An 18,019-nucleotide genomic window follows, 5' to 3' on the forward strand; every position below is an offset into this window, starting at 1 on the left:
GATAAAAGTCGTATGAGACATGCTGGGTCATCAAATCCAGGGCCGGTGCAAGGATATTTTGCGCCCTAGGCGAAACTTCCACCTTGCGCCTCCCACCCCTCCCCCTGGGGCATCGCTTATTATAAAATTTCAAAAATGAATACTACATAATATGGCATTGTTCGTTAGAATGAATACATATTTGGCTTGAAAATTTATTAATTTAATTATTTAGACTACACATTTAATGAAAGTAAATGAATAACCTGACAGGGTGTGGGGCTGGCTGGCTTGGGGCAGGAGGTGCGGCAGGGGTTGGCTGGAGACAGGGGTGTGTGGGGCTGGCTGCAGGCAGGGCAGGGGGTGTGGGACCGGCTGAAGGCAGGGTGGCAGCTACCAGGGCAGGGCAGGAGATGCGGACCTGGTTGGAGATGGGGTGCGGGGCTGGCTGGAGACGGGTGTGTGGGGCTGGCTGGCTTCGGGCACGGGGGTGCGGCAGGGACTGGCTGGAGACAGGGGAGTGCGGGGCTGGCTGACTGGCTTCGGGCAGGGCAGGGGACGCGTAGCTGGTTGGAGATGGGGTTTGGGGTTGGCTGGAGACAGGGGATGTGGGGCTGGATGGCTTCAGGGAGGGGGGTGCTGCAGCGGTTGGCTGGAGGCAGGGGGTGTGGGACCGGCTGAGGGCAGGGTGGCAGGTACCAGAGCCATCCCTAGATATTCTGGGGCCCTATGGAGTCCTCCCCGTGGGGGGGGGGGTGCCCCAGGCCTCCGTGGGGGGGGGGAGCTGGATTGGGGGGGCAGCTTCCCTGGGGGGGGGCCTGGCTTCTGGGGGGGCGGGGCTGGCTTGGAGGGCAGGGAGAACCACCCCCCAGCACTCACCGGTGGCGCGGCTGGGGCCGGGTCTCTGTACTTCCTGCCGCTGGTGAGTGCAGCCCCGGCCCTGCTGCAGAGCTCAGGGGAGTGGGGGCAGGGCGGGGCTGAGTAGGGGTGGGGCCCTGGGGAAGAGCCAGAGTAGCAGGGAGCAGCGCAGCACCTGCGGCGGCCAGAGGAGGAATGACATCACTTCCTGGCTGGCCGGCCGGCCAGAGCTGATCAAAGCCGCAGCGCCCCCTCGCACAGCGGCAGGAAGAGGGTTACACATTTAGCTGGCTCCGGGTGAGCATCCCAGACATTTTGGGCATCGCTTTTTGGCGCCCTCAAATCTTGGCGCCCTAGGCGGCTGCCTAGTTTGCCTAATGGATGCACCAGCCCTGATCATATCTCCTTCAGTCTGTCACTTATCAACTGGATCTCGTCTGTGTGGATGCAGGAGGCAGTTCAGCCCTATTGCTAGGGAAACTCTGGGGCACAACCATGCTTCTCACTTCCATGTGCCAGAAATTCTGCCTCATTAAACTCAACAGGAGCTGTTGGGTGCTAAGTTCTTTTGAAAGTTAGGCCAATTTACGAGCTTTGAACGTAAGGTGCTTTCATAAGCCTCAGTCTTGGTCCATATAGAATGTATGATGTAGCTGAACAGCTTCTACACTGCAACTCCAGCACAGCAGCTACCTAACTTCCTCTCATAGCACTGAATACATTATAGTGATCTGTGAGTAATGTCTATAGAGGGAGGGGGCATCTAGGAGTGTTTGAACGTTGATGATCATGGATAACAGAGGTTTGAAATGTCTCACCAGCTAGTCCATGCTCCTGTCTGGAGGGGATTCTGTTTTATTTCCTAGACTTTTGGAATACAGAAGGATAATCATCTACCTAAGAGAGAACATCATTTTAAATCTTCCACCACGTTAAGAGAGTGGGAAGGCCTTGATGTCATCCAAAGGTTATGCATCCAGGAACCACCACCATGCCAAAAAGAGATCCACAGTTCATTAACTTTCACACATAGAAATCACCTGATGGTTTACATGGGGGCCATGAGGTATATAATAACATATATTGATGAGTGTAACTCATTGATTTATGTGCTCGCAGTCTTGCATATTGTCACAGATCCATATTAAATCTCCAAATTCTAGATTTGTATCTCTGATTTGGCCAAAAAGTATAAAAACACTATTTCACCTATATTCCAAATGAGCTTTTCATTATATCTAGGCACAGAAGCAAAAAGATGAAGACAAATCTTTCCCTTTTGGCTACAAATCAGAGGAAGTTCGGTAGCATTGTTTGTTCGAGCAAGTCTGGGACGAATTATATTCAATAAATTGGGTCTTCCTGATATACCTTTTTCTCATGATGATATGAAGAACTTGTGTGCTGTGCCTAAGCCTCTCAACAATGCCGCCTTTGTGATTCTGCTGTAACAACTGTGAAGAGTTGCAGATCTGGCAATGTTTTCTGGAGGATAATAGACTACCCACATCTGACCTGCCTAACATAAGTGTTTGCTGTCAGCTCTCAAACATATATGTTATTAAAAAAATCAGAGTTTTGTGTTATGAGCCTGAGTGTTGAATCAGACCTTTATGTGGGGTATTTATATATAGTAGTATAGCACACTTTTCCCTTTCAGACCTTAATTGCTTTTCAGCACATACATGGTGGTGTATTCCTACTTCCTTAGTCCTCCCTGCTCTTTCAGTAATAAAAGTTGCAAACATATACTGTATTATTCAAGACAATTAATTCTTAATTGTACAAAGTCACCTGAACAACAATTCCATAGAGACGTTTCATTTAGAGGTAGTTTTCATATTCCTTTGCCAATCATAAAGGCTCTTTTGCAGTTGATTTGACTTATTAGGTCAACAATCCTTGAATTGGAAAGAGTGGTTTTATGGTCTATTGAAACACCAGATTTACATGGAAATTAAATACAAAAACTAGATTTACAAATTATTAAGGCTGTGAGACAAAATAAAACATACATGTGTGAGCTAAGGAGAGAATGCTAGCCACTTTTAATTTCCTGACTTTAGTTAGTTTGTGTTTTGGTTTTCTTATTTAAATGATTCTTTTTGCTTGTATTTTTATAACTTATTTGGAGGGAAATACTGGGCCTGATCCTCAGTTACTATAAATGGACACCAGTTCAGGATCTGGACCCTTACCCCAGTTAATAATGCTTGGGCTCAGAAGAGGCAGGTGATATGTTTAGGACCTTCCCAAGATTTTCATTGAACCAGTCTAAAATTTAGAAAAATTTAGAAACTTTGGTGATGTGGAGAAAGATGCACACCTGACAAGAATAAAAAGAATGGACATTTTTGTCTTCTAGTGAATCCTCAAAATGTATAACATTTTGTTCTATAATTCGTCATGTTTTGTAGCATCTCTGGAGGGCCTGGCTTTAGTGCTTTTTCTATCCCAACTGTGATTAGATTTCAGTGCCCAATCTGTGGGTCAGAGATAGAAGAGTTTTTATAGAATAGATTTTCACTATGAGTATGAAAGCTCTAATATTTTATTTAATTTCTAAGAAGCTATATCAGTGGTTGCACATTCTCCCTCATAATATTTTTAGTCAAAGAAATCCTTTTTTTTCGCTGTTCATGCAAAAGAAATCCGGTCAGAAAACCCTGGTGTGGTTTCGAAACAAATTCAGCCCTTAGTTTTACTCATGCAATCCGTTGAATACGTGGGATTGTTTGGGTACAACTCAGGGCAGAATTTGCTCCAAAATCATTTAGACAATGCTACTAAGCAAGTGCTTTAAAACTTTAATACTAAAAATTAAGTGACTTTTTCTTGGAGGGGAGGATCAATGGGATAGCTATGAATATACTTTCCCATTCACCATGTTGTTCCTGCTATCTACAAATATAAATTACATAACTATTTCCTCCTAAATTTGTGGAATATTAGCTGATAATTCCAAAAGCGAAATAACTGGGTGAACACAGCTCTGCCCTCTCCAATTTTTTTTGGTAAATATTGTAACATTTGTGTTTACAGATATTTCTTCTGGCTCTGTTTCTAAATTTTGTTTACAGTAAAGTCTGATTTTTATCATTTAATGAGTATTCAGTTTGACCCTCCTCTCATAATTTTCCTTTATTTCTCTTTCTGACCCCATTTAGTTTTAGCGTTTGAGATAAATTTCATTTTTATCAGTTTTACTAGTTATTTTTTATTTCCACAAACTTTGAAAATTCTGTTTTCATGGTAGTTCATTAAGCCAAGTTCTTTTTGTGTATCAGTATTGTCTAAAACTTTTCTTTATCATTTTGAGTTTTATATATTTGTCAGTACTGTATGTTTAAAATCAGGGGGAGGATTTTGCATTTCATTTTATCTAGTTTCTTTTTCCTTCATCCAGGGTTGGGAAGAAAGCGTGGATGCTGCTATCTCTCATTTGCTGAGAACATGTCTGTCCAAGAGCTCTAAAGAACAGGCCCTGACTCTCACCAATCAGTTGAGTATACCCAAAGATACTAGCAGGCTGAAGAAACACATCACCTTGCTCTGTGATAGATTGGCCAAAGGCGGTCGCCTATGTCTAAGTACAGACACAAATATTCAGCAAACTATGGTCATGCCAGGTAAGATATTACTACATGTTCTTCATTCAAAATGTGTGCATATATTCAAACTAAAAAGAATGTACCTTTGATTAGATTTGGAGTTTATTTTACACTGAAATGAGGAAGGCCAGGAGAAATTCCTTTCCTTTCCCTCTCAGAAATTCCAGGATAACCACTGAATAAATATTCTTCTGGAAATTTGATGCCATGTGTTTTTATAACAATAAGGTTTTTTTTTCCTGTGGTATTAAATATAATATGATCCATTATGTTTTTCTTCTATCTAATAAAAAGTGGATTAGAGAATAAAACTATTTCAAGCTAAAGTTGGTCTAAATTTGATCAGTAGCTACCATATTTAAAGTACCTTGAAACCTACCAGGTTCTCCATGTGGAAAATGATGATACCTGCTAAGGATGCATGTAGTAAGCTTGTTTGTTGCATTATGATTTGTTTTCACTATAGTGCTTTTGTTCTGAATAAGTAATACTTTGCTTTATGCATACTGCTGTTCACTAGTTAACGCTGTCATTTCCCTTGGGAGGACAGGATGGCAGATGCTGAACTAAAGAACACCTGCTGGGGTTCTCACAGTGAATTGCAGAATAGCCTAAATCACCTGGTCTACGGGAAGAGAGTTGGGGGACGGAGAAAGGCGATGGCTAGAAATCTAAGACCTAATTGGGGTGCCCTCAAGGAGGCTGTAAATGGGTTAGAGGTTCATTTACCTCAGGAACTGTGACCTGGGTCAGGGGAAAGGCCAGGTATACATATGGAACTTATATTGAACTGTTTTATTGTGTTTGAAGAATAAACTGTGCCTTGAAAGAAGGGCATGATCAAACTTTTAGGCCTGCCATTAGTCCTTTCTGGGCTGGAAAAATAGGCCAACAGTCCTATATAAATGCAATCAATATAAACAAATTTAGTCTGTTTTAAAGGAGTGTTACCTCCTTTGGGCAAGTGGAAGATGAAATTCAGGGTATTGCCAGGGCTTTGGAGTGGAGCCTGGAGCTGGAGCATGGACCAGTAGGTTTTTGCCCGGAGCTGGAGCGGAGCCGGAGCGGAGCAATTCAAAAATTTGATTGTTCCAAATCCCTGGGAATTGCAAGGTGGTTTGGATGAGAAATCGGTGACAAGGAGTCAGGGTATTTTCTTAGTGTAATTCATGTACAGTGTGTGTGTACATGCGTGCGTGCGTGCGTGTGTGTGGCATCTATAAGAGATGCCAGTTTCCTGTTTCCCTGGACAGTGATAGGAACAAAACTGTATCCAGGCAACTCTTGTTCGTAGAAGCCTTTGGGATAGGGTTTTGCCCTGTCAGAAGAAGCAGTTTTCTGCCTTTCTCCTTCTCCAGAGACTCAAACAGACTCACAGGAAAAGTCAGAGTCTCGTGTGAGCTCCCACAGAATATTTTTCCAGGTCCTGGGTTTAAAATGTTAAAAAAGCCATTAGCTCCATTGTTCCCTGGGGGCGGTAGGATCTTGTCAGGTGGCTCCAGCCATCCAGCCCCTTCTTTTGTCTGCAGCCATTTTTACTACACTAAGGGCTGGTCTACACTAGGGGGGGGATTGATCCAAGATACACAACTTCAGCTACGCGAATAGTAGGGTTACCATATTTTCAGCCTCCAAAAGGAGGACAGTCCACGGGCCCCCGGCCCCAGCCCCGCCCACGCCCCCGCCCACGCCCCAACTCCGCCTCTTCCCCAAAGTCCACGCCCCAACTCCGCCCCCTCCCCTGCTTCCCGCGAACATTTGATTCGCGGGAAGCCTGAAGCAGGTAAGGGGTGGGGTGGGGGGAGGAGGCGCGGCCCTGTCTGGCCCCCCCGGCGTCTCCAGCTTGGCTCGGCTCGGGCCCTGGGGTGCCGGCCCCGGGCACCCCCGGCCCGCCCAGCACTGCTGGTCCCCGGGCCCCCGGCCCGCTCAGCACCCCTCGGCCTGGCCCCCGGGCTCCCGGCCGAGCACCCCCCGGCCCGCTCAGCACCCCCCGGCCCTCGGCACCGCCGGCCCCCGGCCCCAGGCACCGCCGGCCCCCGGCGCTCGGCACTGCCGGCGCTTGGCCCTGCCGGCCCCCGGCGCTCGGCCCCGCCGGCCCCAGACCCCGCCGGCCCCAGACCCCACCGGACTGGGATTTGGAGCCCGCCGGCCCCAGACCCCACCGGACCCCGGCGCTCGGCACCGCCGGCCCTGCCGGCCCCAGACCCCACCAGACTGGGATTTGGAGCCCAAAAAGCCGGACATGTCCGGGAAAATCCGGACGTATGGTAACCCTAGCGAATAGCGTAGCTGAAGTCAAAGTATCTTGGATCGAATTACCTGGGGTACAGACGGCGTGGGATCGACGGCCGCGGATCCCCCGTCGACTGTGCTACCGCCACTCGCTCTGGTGAAGTTCCGGAGTCGACGGTGAGCGCGTTCGGGGATTGATATATCACGTCTTAACGAGACGCGATATATTGATCCCGGATAAATAGATTGCTACCCGCCGATATGGAGGGTAGTGAAGATGTACCCTAAGTGCTTCAGTTGAGCATTTAGCACACCCATTTACTTCCACAGGGTCAGTGATCCCTTAGCTTCTGAGACTCCCAGTGTAGGGCTATTAACACCAATTTCATAACAAGCATCATTGAGACAGTATTCAGTGCTGAAGCCCCCATGAGGCTGTGTCTTCCATCACTGATCCTGTTATATTCTTGGAATCTTAGTAACAGAATGAATGAAAGCCTGTTACTATCACTGCTGCAGCTCTTGCTGAATGAGTTTTCATTTGACCCTTAACAGTTACACCTGTCAGAGTAACAGTGAAAAGTTAAAGACAGCTTTATTGATGTAAGTGCTAGAAAAGTCTTAATTTAGACACAGGATCAGTCTAACCTAATGTTTCTGAGTTCAAATTAATCAGAAACTCAAAATATTAGGCAAGTTTTAATGATCTAATTTAAAGATTGAAGCCTGATTGGGATGAAATAATATTGGGGGAATGCTAGTAGAAGGACAGTTTTCTGGTTAAGGTGGAACTTGTGGAGTAGACGAATCAGTTAAGTATGGAACTTTCTAATTCTAAGCATCCATGCTACTACTAGAAACTTCTAGGACATGATCTAAAGCCCATGGAAGATGAGGGGAGTCTGAACATTGAATAAGATCTTTAATGTGCATAATTTAAGAACTTTGTGGCATGTTGTCGAATAAAGGCCATTCACTTACTTTTGGTAAGGTATAGGGCCATATTGTGGCCTGTCAGGATGGGAGGGGTTCATATATTAGGAGAGAGGGATGTAAGGATGTATTTGAAGCTGGGACTCTCAGGTAGAGGGTTGGTGAGGTGTTCAGTGGGTGAAGGGAGGATGTTGGGGAGTGGACAGAGGAGAAAGTGGGCCAGTACGGAGGACAGGTAAGAAAAGATGCAGTAGCTACCGACAAGAAAATGGAGCATTGTCTCCCTCTTGGACTCCTCCTCCTGGCTCCAGCAATATTGAGGGTCCGGAGGCCCGGCGCCACAAATGTTCAGGGCCGGGTCTCCCCCCTGGCCCTACCTGCTGCCCCCCCACGCCTTTCCTGAGTGTGCCCCGGCCCCCCTTTTCTGCCCCCGTGCACCTCCCTGGGTCCCGGTCTCTCCCCGTCCCCTGCAGCTCCATGCTGCCTGCCTGCATTAACTGCCGTCGCAGGGTCCTAGTCCCCCCCTCCACTACTTCCAGGGCAGGCTGCCCTTCCCCCTCAGACCCTTTCATTTTCCGGTTGGACCCGCCACCAGTACAGCCGCCCCCCCTGCCCACAGTCACCGCTCTTGCCCCACGCTGGGAAGGGGCAGCCCCATCCCCCACCCCCAGTGAGGCTACAGTGAGGGGCAGCAGCAGCGGAGGAGGCGCACATGTGATGGCAGCTCCTCCGCCATGGCACCCATCACAGGGGAGGCGAGGGGGATTCCTGGATCTGAGAGGGGCCCTAGGAGCACATGCAGTGACAGTGGTGGAGGTGAGTGTGCTGCTGGGGGGGAGAAGGGGGTCCCTACCCCAGAGCTTGCTGCTGCCAGCAGGGAGAGGGCTGGGGGAAGTCCTCCCTGGCTTCAGTCCCAGGGCAGCCTGCCTGCACCCTAAACTCATCCCAGCCCTGCCCCACCCCAGAGCCCACACTCCCAGCCAGAGCCCTCATCCCCCTGCACTCCAACCCTCTGTCCTAGCCCTGAGCCTCTCCAACACCCCAAACCCCTCATCTCCAGCCCCAGCCAGAGCCCTCATCCCCATGCACTCTAACTCTCTGCCTCAGCCCTGAGTCCCCTCCCACACCCCAAACTCCTTATCCCCAGCCACACCCCAAATCCACCCACAGCCCTCACCCCTGCACCCCCTTCCTCTGCACCCCCTCTTATCCCCAAACTCCCTCCCAGAACCTGCACCCCCTCCCTCCACAACCCCTCCCATCCCCAAACTACCTCCCAGAGCCTGCACCCCTCATGCACCCCAGACCTCCTCCCCCACCCAAACTCCCACCCAGAGCCTTGGGCAGGTGGGGGGTGGAATTTGGGGGAGGCAAAGTTTAGGCAGGGGCAGGTTCTGGGCACCACCAACATTTCTACAAACCTGCCACTCCTGCTGGCAACAGCTGGTGCGCCATACCGGGGTGGACCGGCTTCCTGAGGCAGCAATTTAAAGGGCAGGAGTGCAGGGCCCTTTAAATTGCCTCCAGAGCCCCGCTGCCAGAGCCCTGGGGTAGTGGCAGCGGGGCTCGGGTGGCGATTTAAAGGGCCCAGGACTCCTGCTGCCGCTCCTCCCCGGGCCCTTTAAATCACCGCTGGAGCCCCATTGCCGCTACCCCAGGGCTCCAGGGATGGGCCTGGGATGGTAGAGGCCTGGGGATGGTAGAGGCAGTGGGAGCCCCGGGCCCTTTAAATAGCCGCCGGAGCCCTGGAGTAGCAGCGGCAGGGCTCCGGTGGCTATCGAAAGTGTTCGGGGCTCCCACTGCCTCTACCACCCCAGGCTCTTTAAATAGCCACCAGAGCCCTGCCGCCGCTATCCCAGGGCTCCGGAGACGATTTAAAGGGCCCTGGAGGGTAGTGGCAGCCAGAGCCCCGGGCCCTGCTGCTGGAGCCCCAAGGTCCATCGGCAATTTAAAGGGCCCGGGGCTCCGCTGCGGAGCAGCAGCTAGAACCCTGGGCCCTTTAAATCGCCCCCAAACCCCAGGGCTCCCAGCCATCTCTGCAGCAGGGAGTTCAGGGGCTGATTTAAAGGGCTTGGGGCTCTCAGCTGCGGCTACCACAGCCCTAGCCCCGGGCCCTTTAAATCCTGATTTAAAGGGCCTGGGGATTTAAAGGCCCCGCCTCTTCTGGTGGAGGCCACGCCCCTCCTCAGGACTCCAGAGTAAGTCCTTCAAGGCCTGGTCCACACTAACCCCTCACTTCGAACTAAGATACGCAACTTCAGCTAAGTCAAAGTACCTTAGTTCGAACTTACCGTGGGTCCAGATGCGGCAGGCAGGCTCCCCCATCGACTCCGCGTACTCCTCTCGCGGAGCAGGAGTACCGGCGTCGATGGCGAGCACTTCCGGGATCGATTCATCGCGTCTAGGCAAGACACGATAAATCGATCCCAGAAGATCGATTGCTTACCGCCGGACCCGGAGGTAAGTATAGACCTACCCTAAGTTACTTTTACCCCTGGGAGTGGAATTTAGTGTGCTTATACTTAGAAGAAAAACCAACAATCATGTAATTGTTAAAATGCATGCCTATCATCAACTTGAATACTTAGTTTGCATGTTGTAATCTCCCCTCCCTCCCCACCCCCGCCCCCCGTGGACTCCCTGTTCATTTGTCTTTATTTTTGTAGTTTGTAAATTCTTCATGGCAAGCACTGTTTTTCCCTTTGATCGAAAAGTGTATAGCTCAGTTTGGGGCCTACCTTGATATAATAATAATTAATTAATTAATAATCTTTGTGGATATCCTATCATTTTGTTTGTAATATTGGGCATTCATTTAAAGTTATTCCATGCTGTGTGGAATGTCAAACATCTATGTATACACTAAATCTATAGATGTCTGTATAGATATAAATAGCTCTTTGAGACAGGGAACATGTCCTTTAAAGTGCTTGATAAAGTTGCACAATAGAGCCTTGATTTTGATTGAGGACTTTGGTTGATACTCTAATATGAATATCAAATAATAATAATTATGGAAAGAATGCAATCTGGTGTGGTAAAAGGCTTAGTCTGCATGAATATGGGATATCCTCGTTGCTCATGAATGATGTAGAGAGGTAATTCTAAACAAGTGCTAATAAAATCTGCTATGAAATTATCATACAATTATGCATTCTGTATTGAACATACTATATATTTTAAAGAGTAACTGTTTTATAAATGTTACAGATAACTTAAAATAAAGTAATGATACTTTCATAGCCATCTGCTTGAAGAGTCAGACTTCATTAGTTATCGTGAATTCTCCTGTATGGAGGCTTGGGAGGAAGATTGTAAATATATAAATTATCTGAAATATTTTTTTCATACACAATAATATTGCTTAATATGCTCTAAGGCCCTAGGTTGTATCATGCCTGGAAGTAATCACTATATGTCTCAGTTGACAATGGGGAAGTCCTTTTTTTAATCTGACTTTTAAAAGGTCACCAGTATAGGATGGAATATTAACTATCCTGAGACTTGGCTCAGGGTATGTTTTTTGGGTGGGGCAGAGAGTTGGAGAAGGGGTTCCAAATTTTTGTCACACAGGTTGTTTTTTTTTTTTTTTATCATGTCGGTTCTTTGACACTGCTCAGAGAGTTAGAATGGAGATGGATTAGTGGGCAGAGCACAGATGAGATAGGCAAAAGTGCATAAAATGCAATTTATTATATAGTTGTGCAATTTATTTATTGGATATCACCTCAATATATGTGGTGTGTGTATATGTGAAATGTGTATATTAATTTCCTAAAAATTCTATTCTTCAACTATGTCAGCATGTACGGTAGTTCCCTTAGAGAAGTCTTACTGGAATAATTAAATACATAAGGTTTCAAAACAGACTACCTTGAAGAGCTCAATTAATGGAGTTACGGAGGTTTAATGTCAGAATAATTAATAAAATAGAAAGAATGAAGTTGGGGGAAAATGGTTTGTTTGAAAGACTTAGTATGTCAAGCACTTAGGGCAAAAAGTGCTCAGAAACCATTCTCCAATGTGCTCATAGAGAACTGCAAGTCACATCAGGCTGCATCTTGCACTTTGTTGGCTTTGGCAAAGCCTAAACAGCTGGGCTAGAAGGAAGCTGAGGGGTTTGGGGAACTGTGCCAATCCTTAGTATGGGTCAGGGCCAGAGAAGTTCTGTTGAAAGGTGGTGTAGGCCACCCAGGTTGTTATGCACTAAGTTTAGTGGGTGGGAGAATTTACAGTATAAATCCAGGTTACTTACAGTGAATAAATTTTGTAGCTTTTCAAGTTCCTTATAATGCTAATGTATTTTGCAGTGCTGGTTTTTAAAGTCCTAAGCAGTGTCAGCTGTGCCTGTAGTGAAGACCTCTTTGGGCCTCATTCTGATAGGAGCTGTATTTACAATCTCATACCACCCACCACCATGACTTCTTTTTGGTTGGTGATCCTGCCTTTGCTGTAGTAGTCCCTAATATGTAGAAATTTTCCAAAATACATTTGCTTTGATTCAACTGTCCCCATAAAAAATAATCTTTAAACTATTTGTTATTAAAGGTGAGGGGATTATTTTTGTTTTTGACTAGGACCATCCTTTTCCTCCCTTTCTTTTTTGTTTTGATTTTGTTTTATTATTCTGTCAAGTATTTTTCTCCTTTGTGTTGTGTAGTAAATTGTTTTTATTATTCAATTTGACATGGCTGGAGCATTTATAAATTATTTACTGGAGCTGGAAGTCAGCTAGTGTGAATGTAACTTCATTAAAGTCTATGGAATTGCACTTGTGAGGTGCAAGGTGTGAGGTTTACTCAGTTGAAGATAGTCTTTTCCTAGGGTATTTGATCAACAGACTGTGGACTCTTCAAGACTGAAAATTTAACAGTATGTATTATGATGCACATTAGTTTCAGCTTTATGCATCTTTCCATAGTTATAACAGGTATCTTAAAATATAACTTGCTAATGGCTTTCTTTAATTTCTTTAATCATAAATGAATGATTCTTCCATCTGTATCTTTAGATGAAAGGAACAGACTTCTGGATAACATATAACTAATATCAGAGGGGTAGCCGTGTTAGTCTGAATCTGTAAAAAGCAACAGAGGGTCCTGTGGCACCCATGTCAAGGCTGCCTCCCCACTCTGAACTTTAGGGTACAAATGTTGGGGCCTGCATGAAACTTCTAAGCTTAACTACCAGCTTAGATCTGGTCCGCTGCCACCACTCCCAAAGTGCTAATTCCCTTCCCTGGGTAGCCTTGAGAGACTCTCTACCAATTCCCTGGTGAATACAGATCCAAACCCCTTGGATCTTAAAACAAAGAGAAATTAACCATCCTCCCTCCTCTCTCCCACCAACTCCTGGTGGATCAAGATCCAAACCCCTTGGATCTAAAAACAAGAAAAAATCAATCAGGTTCTTAAAAAGAAGGCTTTTAATTAAAGAAAAAGGTAAAAATCATCTCTGTAAAATCAGGATGGAAAATAACTTTACAGGGTAATCAAACTTAAAGAACCCAGAGGAATCCCCTCTAGCCTTAGGTTCAAAGTTACAGCAAACAGAGGTAAACACCCTAGTAAAAGGTACATTTACAAGTTGAGAAAACAAAGATAAAAACTAACACGCCTCGCCTGGCTGTTTACTTACAAGTTTGAAATATGAGAGACTTGTTCAGAAAGATTTGGAGAGCCTGGATTGATGTCTGGTCCCTCTTAGTCCCAAGAGCGAACAACCACCAAAACAAAGAGCTAACTAACTATATAACTAAGGTGTTCTTAAACTTTTTCTGTAGTGTAGACCTATTTAAATGTAGGTTGCTTCATGGATCACCATCCCTCTCGTTCACAATTGCACAGACTGCCTGCTCCCATTATGATTGTAGAACATCTCTGCGGGAACTCTTGCGGTTGTTTACCTGGAAAAGTAATATTAAAAACTATTTATTGTTGTTTTATTTTTATTTTAATGCTGTTTAGCTGTTTAAATAAGGCAGAGAAGCCACCACCAGGGGCCAATTCTCTGTGGACTACTAACAAGTACTCCACAGACCACAATCTAAGGACCTCTTTTCTATCTGAAGTGTTATTGCTGAATCAATGTGCATTTATATTTTTACGTTGTGTTCTACATGGGTTCCGAGAAGCATCTAAGAGTGCTAATCTGTTCTTAAAGCCAAGCATCTGACCCAAATAGAGATTGCTTATCTCCCAAGATACCTACTCCCCAGTATGAAATCTAATTCCTCTTTAAAATCTTTTCCACATGTTTTCTGGAAAAAATGAATGCCAAACACTCAGCGCCCCTCTCTTCCTCCCGCCCCCCCCCGGCTGTACCACATACGTTCTATCTAAGACCTGATTGACTATTTTCTTCTAACAAAACTCTTTTTTCATGTACCCATTAGATTTCTCCTCTTAACTAATATCAATGCTACTGTCGTGTTGATATGTACTGTTTTCAGGCCAGATTTTTTTAATCAGTTCATTCAATTTACACATTAAATGCTTCTGGCAAATTTACTTTAGACTACAATATATTTTTTTGCAGGGATAGGTTGTCATCTCTTTGATTCATATCCCATTCTAAGCAATTCTGGTTCTTAAAGTGTGTTGGAATATGCTAAATATTAATGTAATAAATCATCTTTAAAAATTATGTCTACTATATCTAGTTAAAGAAAAACAGGATTTAAAATGTTCACAAAACTATACTAAAGTATACATTATTAGACTTGCCAGTGACACTGTATAATATAAGGATTTTGCATGTAAGGAGGCTGAAATATACATGATGGATGAAATCCTGGTACATTGCAGGCAATGTCAAAACTCCTAATGATTTCAATCTAGGCAAGTTTCCATCTGTTATTTCTTAATGTTGCTCACCCATCTTTATCATCTTATTGAATAAAACAAAGAGTAACTTTTGCAAAAGCTCCTAAGTGATTTAGGCTCTTAAGTCACATTTTCAAAGGTACTTAGGAATTTAAGGCCTGGTCTACATTACAAAGTTAGGTTGACATAAGTTGACTTTTGTTGATGGATTTATGCATGTATCTGCACTGAGATTTGTCTGCAACTGACATAACCACCCTTTTACGGCACAGTAAAACCACCTCCCTGAACAGCGTGGAGCCCTGGTTAACTTACTGAGGTTGATGCAGTGTGAGTGTAGACATTGTCTGACCTGTGTCAACCCTAAAACTCCTCCAGCAGCTGTTCCGCAATGCCCTATTCTCTGCAACAGGGACTGTTCTGGTCACAATTGTTAACTCCACTGGCCAGGGGTCACAGAGACTGAAAGCCACCCCTCGTTTTTCTATTGTATGTGACCCAGGTTACGGCACTGTACAAGAGAGCAGGAATAACAACTGCCTGATACACAAGAAGCTTGGTTTTATTCTTGATATCACGATCTTCAAAGACATCTTTTCTCAAGCATCCGAAAACTATACTGGAGCATAACATAAACATAATACAGTCAAAAATGATTGTAGCTGGAGCATCAGGGTGGATTTGAGTTAAATCAAATTGATTTAAATCATGATTTAAATCACTAGTCAGGAAAACTCGATTTAATCATGGGTTTCTACATAAAAGTGCATTCTTGTTGGTTGTTATCAACCTGAAGATCCTGCGTGTTCAGACACGTTCCTTTCATCATTTTCAATGCAGCTTCCTCCTGAAAAGGAACACTTCTCATGATGTTGTTTCATTCGGGCAACTGGGCCTTGCATTTCTTTGTTGCACTTTTTACATTTTGCACTCATGCCTGTCTTACCCATAGGTAGAGGATCTTCATTAAAATATTCCCAAACTGGGTCTCTTTTACGGCCTACTGCCATTATAGGTTTCCCCTTCTAGTGAGAGGATGGTATGGTAGATCTCAAACCAATGAAGGCTATACTCAGAAAGACTTCAAGACTTCTGGAACATGCTGCTCAAACAGTTGCACTTTTGTTTCTACTGCCTGTCCCTCCCTTCTCACATTTATCTTCAGACTTCTTCTCCTTGTCCAGACCTATTCCGCCCCCAACAATCTTCTATTCATTGAACTTTTTGAAACTTTGCACTTTTAGAGAGAGCTAAGGGATTGACTCTGTGTACACAATTTGCAGAGGGACAATAGGGTTGAGGTCTGTTATTTCTCACCTCTATATATTATTTATTTATTGAAAAACATTTTTCCTGTTAACAAGCATGTTATCTCTGGAGACACAAATCCACAGTTTGAGAACTGCAAAACTAAGCATCTCTGATGGTATCTTCTAGACTGAGCACAGAGTCTCATTGGACAGATAGAAAGATTAACCTAAATAATCTATACAGAAGCCCCTGGAACCCCATAAGATTGGGTCCCTAATCCATGACTGTTGGAACTCATTTACAAAACTTTTCTTAAACATTACATGAATATATTGTCTCATACTATAGAATTAGAATTTATAATCCCTATTCCATGATGAGATATCTTTGAGCTATAATGTATCTTAATTAAAACTATCTTTTAGATAGGTTTTTTCCCCAAAAAGCATTTTATCAAAAAAAGTGATTTAAATAAAAAAAACAAATTTTTAAAAAATCATAATTGATTTTTATCCACTCCATGGAGCATTTAATTTACTCTACTAACAAAGTTAGAACACAGTAGAGGAAGCATGAAAATAATATGGATTATACAGAAAATATATTAATTTTCTAAATTGTTTTGGTAGTACAGTTAGAAATTGGAAAATGTAGTTAGAGTAGAGTCCCATTCTCTTTGAGATCTGATCTCTTTTTTCGTGAAGTCAGAGCACCTTTATCTTTTCTCTGCGAGAATCCAACAGTCAGGTAACCCTCTCTTAGGTTCTCTCGGCTAGTAGTGTTTAAATTACCTCATTTTGGGATCATCCTCTGGGTGTAGTATGCAAAGAAAATTATATCTCTTAAGTGGAATAAAGGTATTTTCATTTCTTTTGTGGATTGCAGGCTTAGCTGCTCTACAGTAGATCTAGGCCTGGAGTTAATGAAGAAGTCTCTTGTCAACTAACTTCAATTTAAGTAGCTCATATGCCAAAGGTATAGCTAACATGTTTTGAGGAGCGAGTTAAGTAAGCAAGTTTGTTAGCCGGCTAGGGTTCTGTGGAGTGAGTGTCTACCCAGGTAAAAATTGTAGTTTTGCACCCTTCTCTGTAGTTTGTGCCCTCAATTATATTCCTCTTTACCCAATTATGTTCTGCTTCCCTCAATTCTCCAACTCTTCATTACCCCATTTCACATATTATGCTCACTTTGATAAGGGCATGCTCAAACAAGCATATTACACCTATGTCTGACCAGCTTCTTGATACTTCATCAAAGGTGGAGGGTCATGTATGGTCTCTGACGAAAGCTAAGACATAGCTGATTGTCATGGTTATTGCTAGATGTTTATGCAGGAAATATTGTAAGAGATATGTAAAATGTAGAATATTATGTTCCTAAATGTTGGAGAAGCAGCATGTCATCTAGGTGACGCAGGTCTCCGCTAACTCCATCAAGAGTGTGAAAAATAAATATCATTTGACCCAGCCTAGTCCTGTATTTATGGTCTGAACATTTAGAAAGACAAAAAGATTCTGAACAGGGGATCCTCAGGACTGAACTGAAGTTAATGACACCCTGATAATAAAAAGAAACAAAAAGTCTGGGATTGTGTAAGAGAAGAAGGAGCACAATATGTTATCCATTATGGTAGAAATACTCTCCCAATGGCTTATAAAAAGTGGATACCAGCTCTCTGGACTGGACAAGCGCTGTAGGGACTGACCAATGGGTGAGAAATACTTTTTAGACAGGAAAGTAACATCCTCTTTGAATAATTGCACATGTCCATTCCATTGTAGCTGTTTGTGTGCTCCAGTGCACAGTTGTTGGAGAGATTTTCCTGCTGCGACAATATGAGCGCCTGCTGTTGCCTCATACACCCTGTGCAGACCTAAATGATCGAGCCATTCCCTCCTGCTGCCCGTGATGGTTGTTGGAGTCTCCTTTCCTTGCTTCTGCAAGTCTTTAATCAAGTGTGCAAATAGTAACTATTGTAGTCCTGTATAGTTAGTGTGGTTTAGTAATTAATTTAGTGTGGTAAAAAAATTATTTTGTTGTTTGTGTGGATCTGGCCGTGGTACTGGAGATATGTCGTGCTCTCCAGGTTTCAAGCATTGCCACTCCTGCAGTAGGGCAATGCCTAACAGTAAGGCTATGATTTTATCATGGAGGTCACAGAACTCACGGAATCCCCTGGGAGCTCCCAGCCATCGTGGGCGGCGGGAGGACCTGCAGCTCCCAGCGGCTGCGTGCAGCGGGAAACCCTGGAGCTCCAAAACCCCACCGGTAGTGAGGGCCCCCGGAGCTCTGAGCGGGACCCCCGCAGCTGCCCAGCCACCGCAGGCGGTG

The 18,019-nt window shown here is 44.7% G+C and overlaps 1 protein-coding gene across 10 annotated transcripts in view; it reads left to right on the top strand.

Annotated features, from left to right (window-relative positions):
- Positions 1-18,019, top strand: part of BBS9 (Bardet-Biedl syndrome 9) — a 484,737-nt gene that overhangs the window by 276,230 nt on the left and 190,488 nt on the right. For all 10 annotated transcript variants that reach the window (XM_065583753.1, XM_065583754.1, XM_065583755.1 and 7 more), the window contains one exon: positions 4,244-4,466. In XM_065583753.1, coding sequence (XP_065439825.1) covers positions 4,244-4,466 — 223 coding nt within the window. The remainder of the gene's footprint in view (positions 1-4,243; positions 4,467-18,019) is intronic.

This window comes from Chrysemys picta, chromosome 2 (genome assembly GCF_011386835.1).
Source record: "Chrysemys picta bellii isolate R12L10 chromosome 2, ASM1138683v2, whole genome shotgun sequence".
Classification (NCBI taxonomy): Eukaryota; Metazoa; Chordata; order Testudines; family Emydidae; genus Chrysemys; species Chrysemys picta.